The sequence below is a fragment of the Carassius auratus genome, unplaced genomic scaffold (genome assembly GCF_003368295.1).
Source record: "Carassius auratus strain Wakin unplaced genomic scaffold, ASM336829v1 scaf_tig00019389, whole genome shotgun sequence".
NCBI classification, from domain to species: domain Eukaryota; kingdom Metazoa; phylum Chordata; class Actinopteri; order Cypriniformes; family Cyprinidae; genus Carassius; species Carassius auratus.
In genome coordinates this window covers 9,289-28,317 of record NW_020524955.1, presented here as the reverse complement: position 1 = coordinate 28,317, position 19,029 = coordinate 9,289, and the positions used below count along the sequence as shown (strand labels likewise).

At 36.1% G+C, this 19,029-nt stretch overlaps 2 protein-coding genes across 3 annotated transcripts; both read left to right on the top strand.

The window, feature by feature from the left end:
• The first annotated feature begins 17 nt into the window (after positions 1-17).
• On the top strand, positions 18-894 carry LOC113076244 (DBH-like monooxygenase protein 2 homolog). Its single transcript, XM_026248902.1, has 3 exons — positions 18-149; positions 238-346; positions 445-894. Exons 1-3 carry the CDS (start codon positions 43-45, stop codon positions 553-555), a joined length of 327 nt encoding a protein of 108 aa, XP_026104687.1. The 5' UTR covers positions 18-42; the 3' UTR covers positions 556-894.
• A 1,606-nt stretch (positions 895-2,500) lies between these two features.
• On the top strand, positions 2,501-17,819 carry LOC113076248 (DBH-like monooxygenase protein 2 homolog). 2 transcript variants are annotated; one of them, XM_026248905.1, is made up of 15 exons: positions 2,501-2,751; positions 4,082-4,149; positions 4,297-4,526; positions 5,303-5,449; positions 6,546-6,698; positions 7,300-7,383; positions 7,470-7,622; positions 7,926-8,028; positions 8,257-8,423; positions 8,503-8,591; positions 8,684-8,780; positions 8,952-9,011; positions 17,163-17,293; positions 17,382-17,490; positions 17,592-17,819. In XM_026248905.1, exons 1-15 carry the CDS (start codon positions 2,735-2,737, stop codon positions 17,730-17,732), a joined length of 1,749 nt encoding a protein of 582 aa, XP_026104690.1. In that variant the 5' UTR covers positions 2,501-2,734; the 3' UTR covers positions 17,733-17,819. The 2 variants fall into 2 exon arrangements, with proteins under 2 accessions (XP_026104690.1, XP_026104691.1); XM_026248906.1 differs by lacking the exons at positions 2,501-2,751; positions 4,082-4,149 and having other exon boundaries at positions 4,217-4,526.
• Positions 17,820-19,029: the final 1,210 nt, after the last annotated feature.

The window sequence follows — 19,029 nt, the reverse complement described above, 5'->3', positions numbered from 1 at the left end:
CCTCTTTCTGCCTTACAGGGGGGGCCCTCAACTACAGATGAGATGTGTTTGGCCTTCCTCTTCTACTATCCAGTTATGAATCTGAGTGTCTGTGCAAGCCTCCCAAATCCAACTACTTTAATGACTGAAATGGGAGCAAAAGATCCAGCGTAATCATTTAAAACACTGAATTTTTTTAACGAGTTACCCTCTTAATATTCATCCTAATGATAACTTAGCTTTAATTTCATTTTGCAGTACTTGGCTCAGTATGATGTCCAGTAAGACTTGGAATGACACGTCTATCAATCAATACCAACAAACACTGAAAAGAATCGACCAGCTCGTCATGGTCATGGACTCAGATGTAAGTGTTCACACCTCCTCCACAATATAAAGCTTAAACCGCTTCTGTTCTGACCACATCTGCGTTTACTTGACACTATTTTCCATGTTTATTTCCAGAACAACCTATCAAACAACACCGGGCTGATTCCTGACCTCAAAGCCATCCCGTCTGCACCCTGCGTGAGCGGCAGAGCCACCAGGAGTCTTTCTTTGCCATCAGGGCCGTAGCTGGGGTTTGCGGGGCCCTGGTGCAGGTTTTACCTGTGGGCCCTGTTTGAAATCGTGTAAACGGCACAAATAAATGAATAGAACAAATATACAATTTAAACAATGATTAAGTTTGTTTTTCAGGTTTGTAGGTGTTCAGGTACAGAAAGCAAATAATCAAATGTAAAATATCATTGCATAGTCTTCACTATCAATTAAATATAGATGAATTCTTGTTAAAACTGCAAAGTAATTATTTCATATGAACCGTTTTAAAAGCAACTTGAAAACAAGAAAGTTTGAGCAAACTATATGTAACTTTTTAAATAATATTAACATTAAAATGGACTTTACACTGTACTCTTTGCTTTACTTGTCTTTCATGCATTGTACAAAAAGAAAACCTTTAAGTTTAGATTAAAGGGGTTATACGATGCCCATTTTTTACAACTTAACTTTTACTGGTCTTAATAAATAGCCTACAACTAAATTTGTAAAATTCTCAATGGTAGTGTAAATCAACACCCTTTTTACACTGTCAAGATCAGCTCTTTTAACAGAAAGCCATTTCAGTGAATTTTCCTTTAAATGCTAATTAGCTCTGCTATCCCTGCCCCTCTCCCTCCGTGGGGTGATTTGTGCAGTTCTCTGGAGTGCACCTATAGAGCATCACAGTCCCGCCCACAGCTGGTGCCGGAAGTAAATTTTCAATGCAATTTCTGCATTGACATTTGGGGTATAAGCCATAAAAACGTAACCATACATGGTAGACTTAAAACCAGCTACGGCTGTACTAAGCGATAGTATATGCTCATATAAACGCAAAAGGATCATGGGGCACTAACCTTGTTTGGATATAAATGCCTTTTATTCGCGATGTCTTGGCTAAGTACTTCATTACCCACAATCCTACAATCCCACAGTGATGCATCTGATTGGTGGAGCTCGTGTAACCGTCTGGCTAAACCCCGCAAAGACTGAAGATCATTAATAATAATTTGTACGGTAGACTTATCAGTGCAATCATGATCTCCATGGCTGCCATGAGAAAATTCACTGGAGGAAAAAGTTTGCGCGGGGCGGCTGTCATCAGATTTGGAAGTCGCTCAAAAGGCTCGTTCGCGGTTGTGGCTTCAGTCGTATTCAATGAGGCGCGGTGGTTTATGGGATGAGTAGTTCCTGCGCTCGAAATGAAAATATGTACACAGTCTTGTACCTTTGACTTTTTTGGGATTTTCTCATAATTTTTTTCACTCAAAATGATATGTTATATGCTTATGAGTTCAGCCGTAGCTGGTTATCCTCACACATGCTCTAATACTCATCAAATAAAGATTTTTCCGAAAGTCAATGGGAGAAATGAATGGGAAATTTACTTCCGGCACCAGAGCTCTCTCGGGCTGTGGGCGGGACTGTGATGCTCTATATAGATACAGACGGTTGGTCTGGGAACGCCCCGGGAACGCCCTGTCACGTGGTGTGAATTTAGCCCGTGGGGGAAAACTAACAAATTATGAAATGAAGTTCTACATTCTTCCTAATAAACATACAGAACCAGAAAGGATGACAAAATGGCTACAAGCAATAACTTGTGAGGATTATCAAGGGAAGTTGTGGAAATCCCAAGACTATAATGTGTATGTTTGCAGTCAGCATTCATCACAGGCAGGCTACGTTAACATTGTGTTCATTATTAACGCTATCAAAACTGTGTAAGGTTGTTTCAGAAAGTGGCATGTATAATTAGCCTTATCATTCTACCTGAAGCAAAACTATGTAACGTTAGCCTAGTGTCGAACATAAACCCGTTTACCCACTTAAAAAAGCTTGTGGACACATAACAACTTAGTTTTGTGTCAGAACTTTTACACTTTCATTCATAAATTCACCCCGTCTGTGTTGGTGAAACGACTGAATCGTGGAATCCAGTCAAAAATAGAACTTGCTGTATAAAGCAGAACGTCAATTTGGAATACGGAATTTGGCTATTTTTGAATGAATACATCTATATTAGGGCTGTAAAATGAATCAAATATCGATATGGACGAGTGTATATGAATATTAAAGTTAAAAGAGACTAAAATTGTTCTACGCGTCTCTGGGAATAAGCGCTCAATAAGTGCATTTTTGTCATTCAGATACACACAATGTTCACAGTGTTTTTCCCCACGCCGACTCCGCCTTCGCCACGCCCCCAGCTATGACTAGATGCCGACTGTATGTATAATATTGCATCCTTTTGAAACAATAATGCAAAATAGAACTGATGTAACTTCTTTCACTGTCTAAATAAATGTCAATAATTTTAAGAGAGAAAAACTTGAAAATTGAGCAAGCTATATATAATTAATTATAATATAATTTTGGACTGACATAATTTATTAATTTTTTACAATCATTAGATGGAAATTGACTTTCTACAATATGAAAAAGTTTAGATTAAAGAATTATCTCGACAGCGATATTTTCTTGAATTATTATTTTGAACACCAAAATGGCAATAAAAATAAAATTATTTATTATTATTATTATTATTTAAAAATACAGATTTCATTCATAGATAAGATAGATATAGACTATAGTGTTTATGGCATGCAGTGGTTTGTCAACAAGTAAAATTATTGACTTGTGCATATAGCGCTCTCTAATGAAAAGAGACTCCAAAAATAAAATCACTAATCAATTTTTTACATGTCATTACACATCTGTACCTAATTCTGTTTTCTTGAGTGATTTAATATCCTGGATATCCTTTCAAAGCATCATAATGAAAAACAAAACAAAACAATAATGCTTCTGAGTCAGATCATTTCATTGTTGACCCGCAATTTCACAAAATGGGTCTAATTCGTTCACAAATCTGACAGATTCAGTGCTCGTGTTTAACTTGCAATGATTCCAATGACTTGAATCTTTTAAATCCCATTTGTCTTTAGTTTACATTATTACAACAGTAGGTGGCGAAAACTATTCTTGCCACTATTTTGATTAAATAATTATTTGCAAGCAATATGTTAATTGCAAATATATCATAATATAGTAGATTTGTTCACATAAATTTTCTTGCTCTGTCAAAATTCAACAGAAACTTATTTTTTGACAGTAATTAACTTTTTTAAAAAATCCTTAGAATTTTGCTCCACTGATAACATTAAGATATTAAAACTTCTTGTGCCTTTGAGTTCATCTCAACATTCCTTTCTAATAATAATTATGTTGTGATTTGAAATAATACTTTTACATTAGGTATTCCTTTCATTTTCCCCCTTTTATATTTGGTTGTCAAGGAAACTCTTGACCTCACCTCGTTTGCTTTGATGTAATACTGAAAAGGCAAAAATATAATACTGTATTTACTTTAAATTGTGTAACATTATTTACTAATCCATCTCTGCCATAGTCATGAATTAGTAAGTGCCACTGTTCTCTGCTCACAGTTCATCACATCCCTAAAATAAATATTTGTTTAATAAAGAATTATTTTTGAATGCTTTTACATGAAAAGATGAAAAGTGCTTTTAAAAGTTGATTGTAATCTCTCTTGTAGCCAACAACACCAGGTGATGAGGAACCTGATTCACCAGACCAGAATGAGAGGAGGAGAACTGAGATCAGGTGAGGGGGGTTACAGACAGCTTAAATAGGGCTGTTAAAGTGCAGTTTCATGTCACTGCCTTCTGAAACTCCTTACAAAGACACTGTTTGTCAGATTTTGAAAAGCAAACATGGTCACATTATCTCTTGTTCTGCTTCTTCTTTCAGTCCAGTGGTCCTGGGCTCAGGAAGACCCTCTTCTGCCTTTCTCTGAATATCTGGACCCCGAGCTCAAGGTGCGGCTGAAGTGGGGATTTGATGAGATCCAGGGCACAATCTTGTTCAAGCTCACGGTCAGCACCAGCGGCTGGGTCGGTTTTGGCTTCAGCCCCAAAGGAGGAATGACTGGAGCCGATATGGTCATTGGAGGAGTTGGACCCAAAGGCAGTTATTTCACGGTAAACACTGATAACTGTCAAAGTCACTCACAGTGAAATTATATTCTTTTGATATTTTGTTCTTTATGTGCTTAATTCTTATTCATATTTAATTTTTTTAGTTATAGTTTTATATATTTGTTTCTTAGTCTTTCATGTCATCAAAACAAGCTGATAAAGTTCAAGTTGTTTACGGTGGAGATACAAATAATTTTATATTCTACTGATATTTAGTTCTGTATACTGTCGATTCTAATTCATCATGTATTTCACATTTAGTTCATTATCTACAATGTAACTTATTATATTTAGGTCTTAGTCTTAAACATCAAGAATTGGGCTGATAATGTCAATAAGCAAATTACAGGGAAGTTACATGCTCTATAAATCCAATTTTTATATTAAATATAAGTGTATATTTTGTTCTCTTTATTCTGTATTAATATGTATTTCATGTAGTTAATTAATTATGAACTACATATTTAGTGTTCTCGGTGGCTTTAAGCAGGAATATTTTATAAAGTAAGCAACCTTACAAGAGTGACAGTCCACTTTTTATTACACTAATAAACTGTATTTATTAATATTTGTTTTTTCAAACTAGATATTATAAAATTAGAAAATACTGGTAACAATAACCTGATATTACTGTAATAGCTTGTTAGTCAGAGTGTTCAACTTATAGCCCATCTTAACTGGATTAGGAACTGCAACTAAAACTATAACTACAGCATCATAAATACAACTGTTGCCATGCACACATGCATGCTTCATTTCTCTTTCTTTTCCATGTTCAGGATCGTCATGCTGGGGGGAATTCAATGCCTGTGGTTGACGAGCAACAAAACTACAAACTCCTGTCCCTGACTGAGTCTAATGGGAAAACAGTCATGAAGTTTCAGAGGTCCATCAGTTCCTGTGATGACAAGGATTTACCAATCACTGTGAGCCTGTTTAACCATTTTTTATATAGTTATACTGGATAAAGTATAAAAGTCAAAACAATTTATTACGTGATTGAGTTGACTATGTAAACATACTACTCTTAAATACTCTAAAATCTATTATAATTTTAGTGTTGATGAAAATATAGCATGAGCAGTTTTTGATTTAAATTATAGTTTTAAAATTCGAAACAAAACAGAATGTTCTGATTTTAGATTTGTAAAAGTATACTACATAAATCACTGGCATGAAACAAACATCGAACGAAGTGCAAATTCACTCTCTGCCAGTGGGTGGCGCTAATTGAACAGCGGCTATATGAATGTAAGATGAAAAGAAAATGCCATCTAAACTTTTTTGAAGACAGTCAGTTTCCCCCAGCAATTTAAACCCTCACCCCCAATTAAATATTTCTTCCATTATTTTATGATTTTCTTCCATTATTTCACTCATAGTGATTAGTAAACTGACACCCGAGATCATGTATCCACATTTCCTTTTCTTTCTCTGCGGAAATTGGACTGACATGGAGAGTCATATATCCCTTAAACTTAGCTCACCTTAACGCATGAGCCAGGATAGGAAACATCGCTAATAACAGTGAAGCAAAGAAGCTCAGTGACAAGCAGAAAATCTGCAATGGATTATCTCCTTGACCACACTGCGTTCAGCAAGGTCAACCTTGACAGTTCATCTATGAACAGAAAGCAGCACAGTCTAGGTGCTGAAGGAAAGTCTTCAAGGGGAAGAGAACAAGAATGCCGTTCCGGGGATCACAGCTGTTTATATAGGGAGGGGGTAGGCTCCTTGTCATGAGTTGTGATTGATCCGTCCTTCAGACAGATTTGGTGTAATTGGTGCATTCATGGTCTATCACGCCCGGTGGCGTTCCCATAGTGATATAACAAGCAATTGTTTTGAAAGAGATCCCTGAAATTCTACAGCAAAAATAGCTAACAATGAGTTATCAGGAGCGACACACACACTGCAAACTTTTACAACTGCAACTGCATTTAATGGCAGTGTGCATGTGGTAAAAAAGCTTCTCATTTCAAGTAAAGGCATCAAGTAATAGTGTTTTTATTGGATTATCAGGATCTCCCCATGAAGCTGATCTATGCATATGGACAGACTGATGACATCACATACCACAGCGCCCAAAGAGGCACAAAGGAGCTGAACCTGTTAAAGTACATGCCTCGGGTCAACCCTCCAAACAGCAACTTCTTTGATATAACTATGGTTAATGTAAGAAAGATTTTAATTGTTGTTTTGCTGTTCTGTACGTAAAATCAGTTTTCTGTTAAAAAATGATGCCACAAATTCAGATTATTAAAATATTTATTTAAATTAGAGCATAATGTTGCAATGTACAGTGGACTTGGTTTTTTTGTTGTTGTTTTTTTTTAAGATTAAAATTTTAGATTTTTTCACTTATGGTCACCAACGCTGCATTTATTTAATAAAACATTACCAATAATTAATAAAAAATACAACAGCAATGTTGAGAAATATTATTACAGTTTAAAATCAATTATTATTTCTATTTGAAAATTCTTTAAAATGTAATTTATTCCTGTGATAACAAAGCTGAATTTCAGCAGCCATTGTTAAGAGTCTTCATGATCCTTTAGGATCATTCTAATCTGCTGATGAGTTGCTGAAGAAACATTTATTATCAGGATTTTTGATGAATAGAAATTTAAAGAGAACAGAATTTATTTTAAATAAAAATATTTTAAATGACTTTACTGTAACATTTGGTAAATTTTATGCTTCCTTGATGAAGAAAAACTACTTACTGACCCTATAGCTTTACTCATTGCTTACATTTACAAACTCATTTCAGTTCACTGTACCAGCCAAACAAACCTACTATCACTGCAAGATCATGAAAGCCCCAACATTTGATCGCAAAAAGCACATTTATCGCGTAAGTGAGTTTAAGAACTTAAAGCACAATCTATCCAACCAATCTATCATTCATGATACTATTCAACTTACTTTCATTATGTCCAGATTGAGCCGGTGATCACAAACTTTGACCTCGTGCATCATCTGTTGCTGTACCGCTGCCCTCCGAGTGTGACCGAGCCGTTTGAGGAGGAGTGTTACACTGGGATTGATGGAGAGTGTATGGAGACTGTGGCTGTGTGGGGAATTGGCGGAGGGGTTAGTCTCACCTGTGACTTAAGTTGAACGCATTTGATAAAAAAGTTAAGCCATTAATCACTTGAAGAAATCATTAACTGCTGCGATTAAATCAAGAATCAGATCAGTTCGACTCTTAACTGAGAGTCGAAGGGGTTTTCTGAACTGATTCATTGACAAGTTCCACCTCCAGAGGATGATTCATTTTCAGCATTTATTAGCAATTATACTTTATTAGGTCTATTGGAATAGCATTTATATGTAAAACTTTATTAATGAGGACAAATTACTGATTACCTTTTCATTAAAATAATATTTTTCAAGGCTTTTGAATTTCCTGAGGTGGCAGGACTTCCAATTGGAGGAAATGTTGGCGATTTTTTCTACAGACTTGAAGTGCATTTCAACAATCCCAATAAAAGTTCAGGTCAGTCAGGAGTGGTTTACAATGTGAAATACCACACTGCGATAAACATTTAAAGGGATATTTCACCCAAGAATGGAAATTTCATGTCTATCTGCTTACCCACAGGGCATCCAAGATGTATGTGACTTTGTTTCTTCAGTAGATGCCCTCATCAAATGTACATTTTTGGGTGAACTATCACTTCAAGACCTTTTGATATGATAAAATAATACTTTCTTGTCTGCACAGGTCGAGTTGATAACTCAGGTCTGCGATTCTATCACACATCTGAACTCCGTCAGCACGATGCAGCTGTTCTGATGACAGGACTCGCAATCACCCCTCGGTACGCCATCCCACCCAAAGCCAAATCCTTCCTCACATACGGCCTGTGTGACACTGCTTATATTCCAGAGGTTTGTATGTTTATCTACTCTCACTCTCTCGAACAGATTCAGCAGATGACTGGATGATCCTGTGTTCTGTGCTCTACAGGTTCTGGAGACACCAACTGATCTTCAGGTTTTCTCTGTGATGCTACACACACACTTAGCTGGACGGAAGGTGCGAGTCGGACACTTCAGGTAAACCTGTGTGCATTCCTTTCTTCTGTGGTTCATAACCTAATGTTACTGCAATGAAATGCTATTGGTTTGTAAATTATTATCCTCTTCAGAGGAGGTAAACAGATCGATCTTCTAGCTGCGGATGAAAACTATGATTTTGAATATCAGGAAGTGACAAACTTGGGTAAAACTAAGACAGCGAAGTTGGTAAGTGCTTGGTTTGAAAAGGTTACCATGCTGTTAAGTTTACAGGGATTTTAAGCATAAATATCAAATATATGTACACAATACCGCATTTACACATTTAGTCTATATAATTTTTGTATATACAGTAATTAATCGCAATAAGTGAAATAAAGAAACATTTTGGTCTTCCAGGGTGACAAATTGCTGGTGGAGTGCACCTATAATACTGAAAACCGCAGCACACTCACATGGGTTAGTACATTTACAGAGGCTTATATTGTCTTTTTTTAATGGTATGTATCTTCAAATTTGATTGATTCTCATTATATTGAAAGTGATCAGAGTCTGGTAGGTGCAAGTATGTTTTCTTATGTTCTTGATATGTGTATGATTTTTCCATGTCCTGTTGCATTTCTATTTTCCTGTTGGCTACCTAGTAAAGATAATGAAGACTTTTGTGGGCCAAATAAAAAGTTAAAGGGTTAGTTCCCTCAAATATTAAAATTATGTCATTAATGACTCACCCTCATGTCGTTCCAAACCCGTGAGACCTCCGTTCATCTTCGGAACACAGTTTAAGATATTTTAGATTTAGTCCAAGAGCTTTCTGTCCCTCCATTGAAAGTGTGTGTACAGTATACTGTCCATGTCCAGAATATAAGAAAATAATTCAGCTGCTTTAGTGCACAAAAAGACACATAAATGTAAGCTTTTTTTGGCATAAATAAAGATTTTAACCAAAAGTAATAATTTGTTTTATGTTTCATTCAAATGTGAGTTCATATTAATGGTCATGTTACTCAAAGAAATGTTTGCAAAAAAATTGCTAATATTTGATAACGTTATATCATTACAGACTGCATGATAGTCCCACAACATATGTCTGATCTGGGTGATAACTGCCGTAGACATTTATGGGGGCTAATCTCCCCAATATTTAGAAATCGCGAAACCATTTTCTCAAATATTGCCTATTCGAGAGAGAGAGAGAGAGAGAGAGAAAGAGAAAAAGAAATGGAAGTTGCGTGTGTTCGCAGCTAATTAATAAAGAACGATAATTAAAGGCTCTAATACACACCAGCACACCAGTATATGTGTGTATTGTAAGAGTTAGATGAAGAATGATGGCGTGTGACGACATGGTAGTGGTGTCCCAATCCTTAGGGGAATATTTTCTCCCCTACCCCTTGACTCTCTGTTTCAAGGGACAAGGGAAAGAGGTTGGCGGAGGGGTAGGGGAAGGGGTATAAAATAGAATTGGGATTGGGCCTAAGTCTTTTGGTTCTTTTAACTGTGATGGTTTTGGTTCACATTCAACAAAAACCCACCAAAACACTATCTTAACAAATTAGTACAGTGATCCTCAAATCTGGCTCACGAGATCCACTTTCCGGCGAAGTTTAGCTCTAACTCTAATCAAACACACATGAGTTTGCTAATCAGTGTCTTCAGGATCATTAGAAAATCACAGACAGGTGTGTTTAATTGGATTCGGAGCTAAACTCTGCAGGAAACTGGATCTCGCGAGCCAGATTTGAGGATCACTGAATTAGTATATGGTGACATGCCAATCAGCTAATTAACTCAAAACACCTGCAAAGGTTTCCTGAGCCTTCAAAAAGGTTTCTCAGTGTGGTTCACTAGGCTACACAATCATGGGGAAAACTGCTGACCTGACAGTTGTCCAGCAGACAATCATTGACACCCTTCACAAGGAGGGTAAAGCCACAAACATTGATTCCCAAAGAAGCTGGCTGTCCACACAGTGGAAGGAAAAAGTGTGTAAGAAAAGATGCACAACCAACCGAGAGAACTGCAGTCTTATGAGGATTGTCAAGCAAAATCGATTAAAGAATTTGAGTGAACTTCACAAGGAATGGACTGAGGCTGGGGTCAAGGCATCAAGAGCCACCACACAGACGTGTCAAGGAATGTGTATTTCATTTGGAAACCAAGGTCCTAGTCTGGAGGAAAGGTGAAGAAGCTCATAGTCCAAGTTGCTAGAAGTCCAGTGTTAAGTTTCCACAGTCTGTGATTTGTGGTGCAATGTAATCTGCTGCTGTTGGTCCATAGCAGTGATCCTCAAATCTGGCTCGCGAGATCCAGTTTCCTGCAGAGTTTAGCTCCGACTCCAATTAAACACACCTGCCTGTGATTTTTCTAATGATCCTGAAGACACTGATTAGCAAACTCGTGTGTTTGATTAGGGTTCGAGCTAAACTTCGCCGGAAAGTGGATCTCGCGAGCCAGATTTGAGGATCACTGGTCCATAGTGTCTTTTTAAAAACCAAAGTCATTGCACCCGTTTATCTAGAAATTTTGGAGCACTTCATGCTTTATTCTGCTGACCAGCTTTTTGAAGATGTTGATTTCTTTTTTCCAGCAGGATTTAGCACCTGGCCACACTGCCAAAGGCACAAAAATTTGGTTAAATGACCATGGTGTTGGTGTGCTTGAGTAGCCAGCAAACTCACCAGACCTGAATTGCTGTATTGTCAAGAGGAATTTAGAAACAAGAGACCAAAAAAAAATGCGAAATGAATTTAAGGACACTATCGAAGTAACCTGGGCTTCCATACCACCTGAGCAGTGCCACAAACTGATCTCCTCCATGCCATGCCGAATTGAGGAAGTAATTAAAGCAAAAGGAGCCCCTACCAAGTTTTGAGCACATGTACAGTAAAACAACATACTTTCCAGACCTTTTTTTTTTTATTGGTCTTATGAAGTATTCTAATTTGTTGATCTAGTGATTTGGTGGGTTTTTGTTAAATGGGAGCCAAAATCATCACAATTAAAAGAACCAAATAATTCATTCCGTTTGCATTGAATTTATTTAATAAACAAGTTGAATTACTGAAATAAATGAACATTCTAATTAATTAAGCTCACCTGTAGCAGTGATGCGCTGGTCAATGTATTAATAACCCACACCCGACCGATGTTTTCAACTAACCTGACCAAACTCGGACCACAAAAAAAGAAAATATTGTACCCGAGCCGCTTCCTGACCCGTATTTTTTAAAAGCAGTAAATGCTCATCATAGCATCATTGGGCCATAGACGTAGGAAGTAGGCAAAAAAAAAAAAAATAGTAATATATTCTCATTTTGTTTAGAATGATTAAAAATTCATCAATAAGCTCATAATTTGTACTCAAATAGTACAAATCTGGCTATGTCTGTGAGGTTCAAGTTTGTTCCGATCAGAGCTCGTGAGCAAAGATCGCATTTCTGAATATTCCGCTCTGCTCACTCATTCTGGTTGCTCGCTCAACCCAGAATGGCCTGCTGGTTTGAGATATTTAATTGTTTAGTAATAAACTGGTGTTTTCTGTGTCGCTGCAAAGATGAAGTTGACGATGCGGACTCGCCATGAATGCCAGAGAGAAATGCACATTTCATATTTCATATCATATGGATTACATAATCACTCAGAGAGTAGCCTTTTTACAAGGGAGTAGCCATCTTTTCAGAAGTGAGGGGGACAGAAATCACACACAACACACACATATATATGTATATATATATATATATATATGTGTATATATATATAACATTACGATATAACATTTCTGTAATCTATACAGCCTACTAGTCAACAGTTTTTTAACAGTAAGATTTTTAATGTTTTGAAAGAAGTCTCTTCTGTTGTCAGTGAGCAGTCAACCGGAGCTATATGACAAAAGTTCATATTTCTATAGAGACAGGAATAAAAAGGACCTATATATATAAAAAACATATTAATAGATAAATTGAATAAAGGCTAAAGATAAGAAATGTTTCATTTTACCCCAAACAAATTATATTTTATCTTGAACCACTAAAGAGACATCAGAGCCAGCGGCAAATGTCAGAAGATCTAGCCGAGGTGAGGCTGCTCTCGCGAATACATGATGACGGAGCTCCTGCTGATCGCATGGAGCTCATCTCCGAGATCGGCGAAACACATTTTTTAAGACGCTGTCATTATAAATAAACCGCATATTTGAGTTTAAAACAACTACATTTTCGCCTGAAATATTGACTTTATTTTACAATGTATTCAAATTTATATAGTAAAAAAAAATCTGCTAATCAAAACAATTTTTATTTTGCAATCTGTTATTATTACAGTTTTTTTTTTTAGGATTTTGTTTATGCCCTTTAAAATCCAATATGAGTTTATATTAGTTTGATTTTGTCAACTGTCTTTGTCTGAGTTGCAAGGTGTCAGGTCCAGTGTTGGGAAGGTTACTTTGGAAATGTTATAGGTTACAGATTACAAATTACCTTATTTAAAATGTAATATTAAGTGTCACTGTTTCAAGTGACTTTAAGTAATGTAACTGATTACATTTGATTACTTTTTGATTACTTTTCTAAATTTCTATTGTTTTCAAATTTTGATTATTTTGAATCATCTAAAGCTGGCAGGTTTAATGATACAGTACTCAACACTGATTACTCTCAGATTTCAGAATCCTTCTTCACTTGAATTAAGATTGTAAAGTACAACCACCTCAAAATAGGACTTTAGCAGCTCTTTTTACTTTGCAATCTTTTTTTGGTTAAATACAGATTTAAAATCATAAGATATATAGTTTAATAGCTATGATACTGTTTTTGAAATCAAAACTTTGCATAGCTATGACAGGAAACACTAGCATCTAACAATGCCTTGGAAAAAAGGCAGTTAATCTAAAAATAAATAAAAAATTAATAAATAAATAATAATTTACATGAACCAAAATAGAAAATAAAACAGTTATGGAATAAGCATGTGTCATATTCTGTGTCTTCAACTCCAGAAACATTGGTGTCTCATATTTTAAATAGGCTATGTATATTTGTGAAAATATTCAAATGTAACTCCCTTTGTAATCATTAATCATAATTAACTGTAATTTAATTAGCCAGCAAACGTCAAAAAAGCGAACTCCCGAACTGACTCAAATGATTCGCGAAGCCGCTCCGAACTCCCGAACTGATTCAAATGATTTGCGATCCCCAAACTGACTCAATTGATTCGCGATCCCCAAACTGACTCAAATGATTCGCGAACCCGCTACTAACTCCCGAACTGATTCAAATGATTTGCGAACCCGCTTTGAACTCACGAACTCACTCAAATGATTTGCGATCCCGCTCCGAACTCCCAAACTGACTCAAATGATTCGCGATCCCCAAACTGACTCAAATAATTCGCGAACCCGCTCCGAACTCCCTAACTGACTCAAATGATCCGCGAACCCGCTCCGAACTCCCTAACTGACTCAAATGATCCGCGATCCCGCTCCGAACTCCCTAACTGATTTAAATGATTCGCGATCCCGCTCCGAACTCCCAAACTGGTTCAAATGATTCACGCTCCATACTTCGAACTCCCAAAATGACTCAAATGATTGGCAAACCTACTTTGAACTCCCAAACTGACTCAAATGAATCACGCTCTGAACTCCCGAATTGACTCAAATGATTCACAATCTGAAGTTGTTCTCTAATTTCATAACATTTACTGATTTTAAGGTACGAAAAGTATGTTAACAAATAAAATATCAATATTTCCATTCCGAACTGCTTTCCACGTCGAAACATCCACGTACATAAGGTGAGCAGATCACCCACTATTTGATTGCTCTATCCAATCATCTTCATCATCCACCAATCAGAACACACAGAACTCTTTGGCCACAGCTGCTGTGCTTCTAAAGCTCTTGCAGCAGCTTAACACTGGTTTTCTCTGAGGTGGTCGGATCACATCAGATTGTGGTTAATCTTGCAGATCATGACTTATATCTACGCTTCCTCTCCCTGCAGTTTGGTAATATAAAGATTACTCCTTTGAACTCCCACCTCTTTTGTGGGTTCTATTGTTCTGGGTCTGAATTTGGGCTCCTGGGGTCTCAAAAAAGAAACATCTTCAATCTCCAAGGTGAACGTTATGACAACACACTCTTAGAAAAAAGGGTTCATTGGGGTTCTATATAGAACCATAGGGTTCCTTACTCAACTCCAAAGAACCTTTTATGCTAAAAAGGTTATATAATGACAAAAATGAATTTTGTGATCATTCACATCAAATTACACACACACACACACACACACACACACATATATATATATATATTAGTGCTGTCAAAATTAGCGCGTTAACGCATTCGATTAATTTGAAATATTTAACGCGTTAAAAAAAAATAACGCAATTAACGCGGTTGCAGTTTTTTTTTATTTCCAGTTGTGGCCTATGTGTGTTCAACGTGCAAAGAAATATGGATAAGACCAAGGAAGGACTTTTAGACGGAAAGTTTCAGTATAAAACTCTGCCGGATTACTCTTCAATCTGCCACAAGAAACAGCAACATTAAAATCATGAACTCAAATGTCATTGTTTAAAAAAAAAAAAACAATGACTGTAACAGTGCGTAAATCAGACCTTTCTGTAACGCTAACGTTAATAAGCTTAAACGAAAATAATGAAATAATTGTGTAGCGGAGTATTTTTTGTACACAGTGCCGCGAACTGTCAATCACTCCTGTACGCGTGCATCACTGTCCTCCTCAGCTGCAGCAACTTGCGCTCTCTCTCTTCATCAAGCTTTAAAACAAAAAGGGAACAAAAAGATCATATTGTCTTTGGGCATAGGCTATAGATTAATTAGATAAATGAATATATAAATTTGTGCCTTGCCGTCTACGGTATTTTTTTAGAACTTAGAAAAAAGATGCTGCAGCCAATGAACAGCCAGCGGGGGCTGCAGGACGACTCAACCTCCGCGGACAGATTTAATGTTTATCAGACAATAAATACTCAAGATTTTGCTTTAGTATAACTCACAACGAGTTTCACACACCTTCTCCGGCCACGTTGAGTTGTTGACACTTAACAGTGGGAAAGCGACACATGCGCTATTCACTTGTGTAACTTAAGGGTGAATGGGTAATGTAGTTACTGCTCTGGGTGGGATGAATTAGGAAGCTTGCATTGTGAAGGGCGCTCTGAAAATCGGCAGTGCAGGTAAAAGATTAAAACCTCTATTAAAACAGATGTCCAAATGAGCGTACCGGTACGCTACAAGCACGTTCTGGGCGCACGGAGAGGTGGCAGTACGCTCAAGAGCTATATTTGGAAGTGGCGGTACTGAGTACCTGTGCACTGGCCCACTTAAAGCACTGGCAATGACTATACTTTGGCATTTTTTTGCAGTCCACTTAGAATTCAACATGGAAATCATTTTTGTTTTTTATTGGCATTGATTGTTTTGAAATTCAAATGGTACTTACATGCCTGTGCTTTTATTTCTGTAATAAATATGGCTTTCAAGCCAACAGTTAATTTGGAGGATATTGATGGTTTATTGCAGGTATGTTGTTTACATGAGAAAATCTGTGTTACAAGTTAAACAAAAATTCCAATAAACAATAATATTTTGAATTTAAATAGTTTCTTTGTCTTGAGTTTACATTAATTATTTACATTTTACATTTACATATCCAAATAGTTTCAGTCTTTTAATTGCGATTAATCGCGATTAATCGCGATTAATTTTAAAAAATTGTGCGATTAATTAGTTAATTTTTTTTAATCGATTGACAGCACTAATATATATATATATATATATATATATATATATATATATATATATATATAACATTTCTGTAGTCTATATAGCCTATAGTTAACAGTTTTTTAACAGTAAGATTTTCAATGTTTTGAAAGAAGGCTCTTCTGCTCACCAAGCCTGCCTGTATTTGATCCAAAGTAGGCTACAGCAAAAGCAGTAATATTGTGAAATATTTATACTATATAACTGTTTTCTGTCTGAATATATTTTAAATGTAATGTATTCCTGTGATCAAAGGTGAATTTTCAGCATCATTCCTCCAGTCTTCAGTGTCACATTAATTAGAAATCATTCTTAATATGCTGATTTGCTGATTATCAATATTTAAAATAGATGATAACATTTTTTTCAGCATTCTTTGATGAACAGAAGGATCCACAGATCAGCATTTATGTGAAATAAAAAGCTTTTGCAACATTACACTATATCATTCAAAAGCTTAGTCAGTATGTATATATGTTTTTTTTTATGTTTTTCAATCAAAGATTCATTAAATTGATCAAAAGACATCATTTTACAAGAGATTTCTATTTCAGATAAATGCTGTTTTTCTGAACTTTCTATTAATCAAAGAAACCTGAAAAAAAATCTACTCAGCTGTTTTCAACATTATCATAATATGAGATTTTCATCTTCTGTTTGTGTGACTGGAGTAATGATGCAAAAAAACTCGTAACCGCGGGATGACTCATAACCGCGGGTGACCGCAGGCACCCGCTCATTTTGGATTAATCCGCGCATCACTGACCTGTAGAGAAGAAAGATTATGGATGTTTAAAACTCCCTTTATCTGCCTGCAGGGGGGGCTCTCAACTTCAAATGAGATGTGTTTGGCCTTCCTCTTCTACTATCCAGCTATGAATCTGAGCACCTGTGTGAGCTTCCCTAATGTTACATCTTTAGGATCTGCAATGGGAGCAACAGATGCAGGGTAATCATAGAAAACCCTTATTATCAATACATTTAGCTCTTAAAATTTGCCCTAATAATTATGTGCTATTTGTTTGATCATTTTGCAGTTCTTGGCTCAATATGATGTTAACGAAGACTTGGAATGACACGTCTATTGATCAATACCAACAAACACTGAAGAGAATTGACCAGCTCGTCTGGGTAATGAACTCAAATGTAAGTGTCCACACCTCCTCAATATCAAGCTTTCAAACTGAATGCTTCTGTTCTGACCACAGCTGCGTTTACCTGACACTCTTTTCCATGTATATCTCCAGAACAACGGATTGTACAATAAAGGGACACTTCCTGACCTCAAAGTCATCCCGTCTGCACCCTGCATAAGCGGCAGTGCCAACAAAAGTCTTGCTTTATCATTGCTGCTCCTCTGTTTGGCAGTGCAATGGAAGTCCTTTTGAAACATTAATGCAAAACACAACTGATGTAACTTGCTGGTCTTTCATTGTCTGAATAATATCACTAATATCAGAAATTACAAACTCTTGGCTCACAAGCACTAAAAAATAAAAAATAAATTGAACAAGCTATGTACTTTATTTTGTCTGATATTAGATGGAAATGGACTTTACACTTGTATTGGTTTATTTGTGTTTTATGCCTTAAATAAGTTTATATATAGAATCACACTGAGAATATGATTCAGAATAATAATAATTATTATTCATAATACAAAATACAGATTAAATATATCCAGTGGTATGTAAAAAGAAAAATTATTGATGTGCTGGGTTGCCAGGTCCCAGAATTTTTTCCAGGTCCCCTTTCTTTCATTTAATTTTCAGCACTTTTAATGATAACATTTAAAATTAGGGCAAGATAATATATAAATAAAACACACACACACCATGGTTACTAAAGTTTAACCTTAGTAACATAGGCAGAGGGTGAACCAACTCAAGGGTAAGGCTAAAAGCAGCCAAATCTATTAATTACAAACATAAACCTGTCTTTTTAGGCAAGAACCAACAAATGCACGCATTCAACAAAGCTGATGAGTTTCAGCGATGACTTACTAGAACATCTCTGATTGGCCACTGCATCTTGAAGCTCAAAAGAATCGTGTGTGAATGATTATAATGCTCAATAATGTTAAAACGCCTAAAATTAAATACGGAGCAACATGAGCAAATCTTAATTTAATGCCGCAGTCGACACTTTCTATTCATTACACTTTGTTAGCAACAGAAGTAATAGTTTTAATTTGTTTGTGCAGGGGCATTTTTGCCCGAAGACCCCGTGGCCAGGGGAAAGCTAAGCCTTCACCAGCCTTACACACGCTCCGCCATGCTTAGTAACCATTACCAGCTACACTGACCATAGTTTAACCATGGTATTTGTAGTACAACATTTGGTTATACATGTGGTAATCTACATTTTTACTATAATAAAACTATGGTTAATTTTCTCATGGGATTTGTATTTATATATTTTATTTTTCTTTATATTGGTTTTTATAACTATACTCCCTTAATGATTTAATGTTTTGTACTGTTTACTAAAAAATAAAAAATAAAAAAATTATAATTTTTTTTGATACATGCTCTGAAATAGCAATCTGAATCAAAAGATTAATGAACGCGCTCTGAAGTCCTGATCTGAATCAAATGATTCAGGATATGTGCTACAGAGTTCCGATCTGAATCAATCGAGTTTTAAACTCACTCTGAAGTCCCAATCTGAATAATGATTTACGAA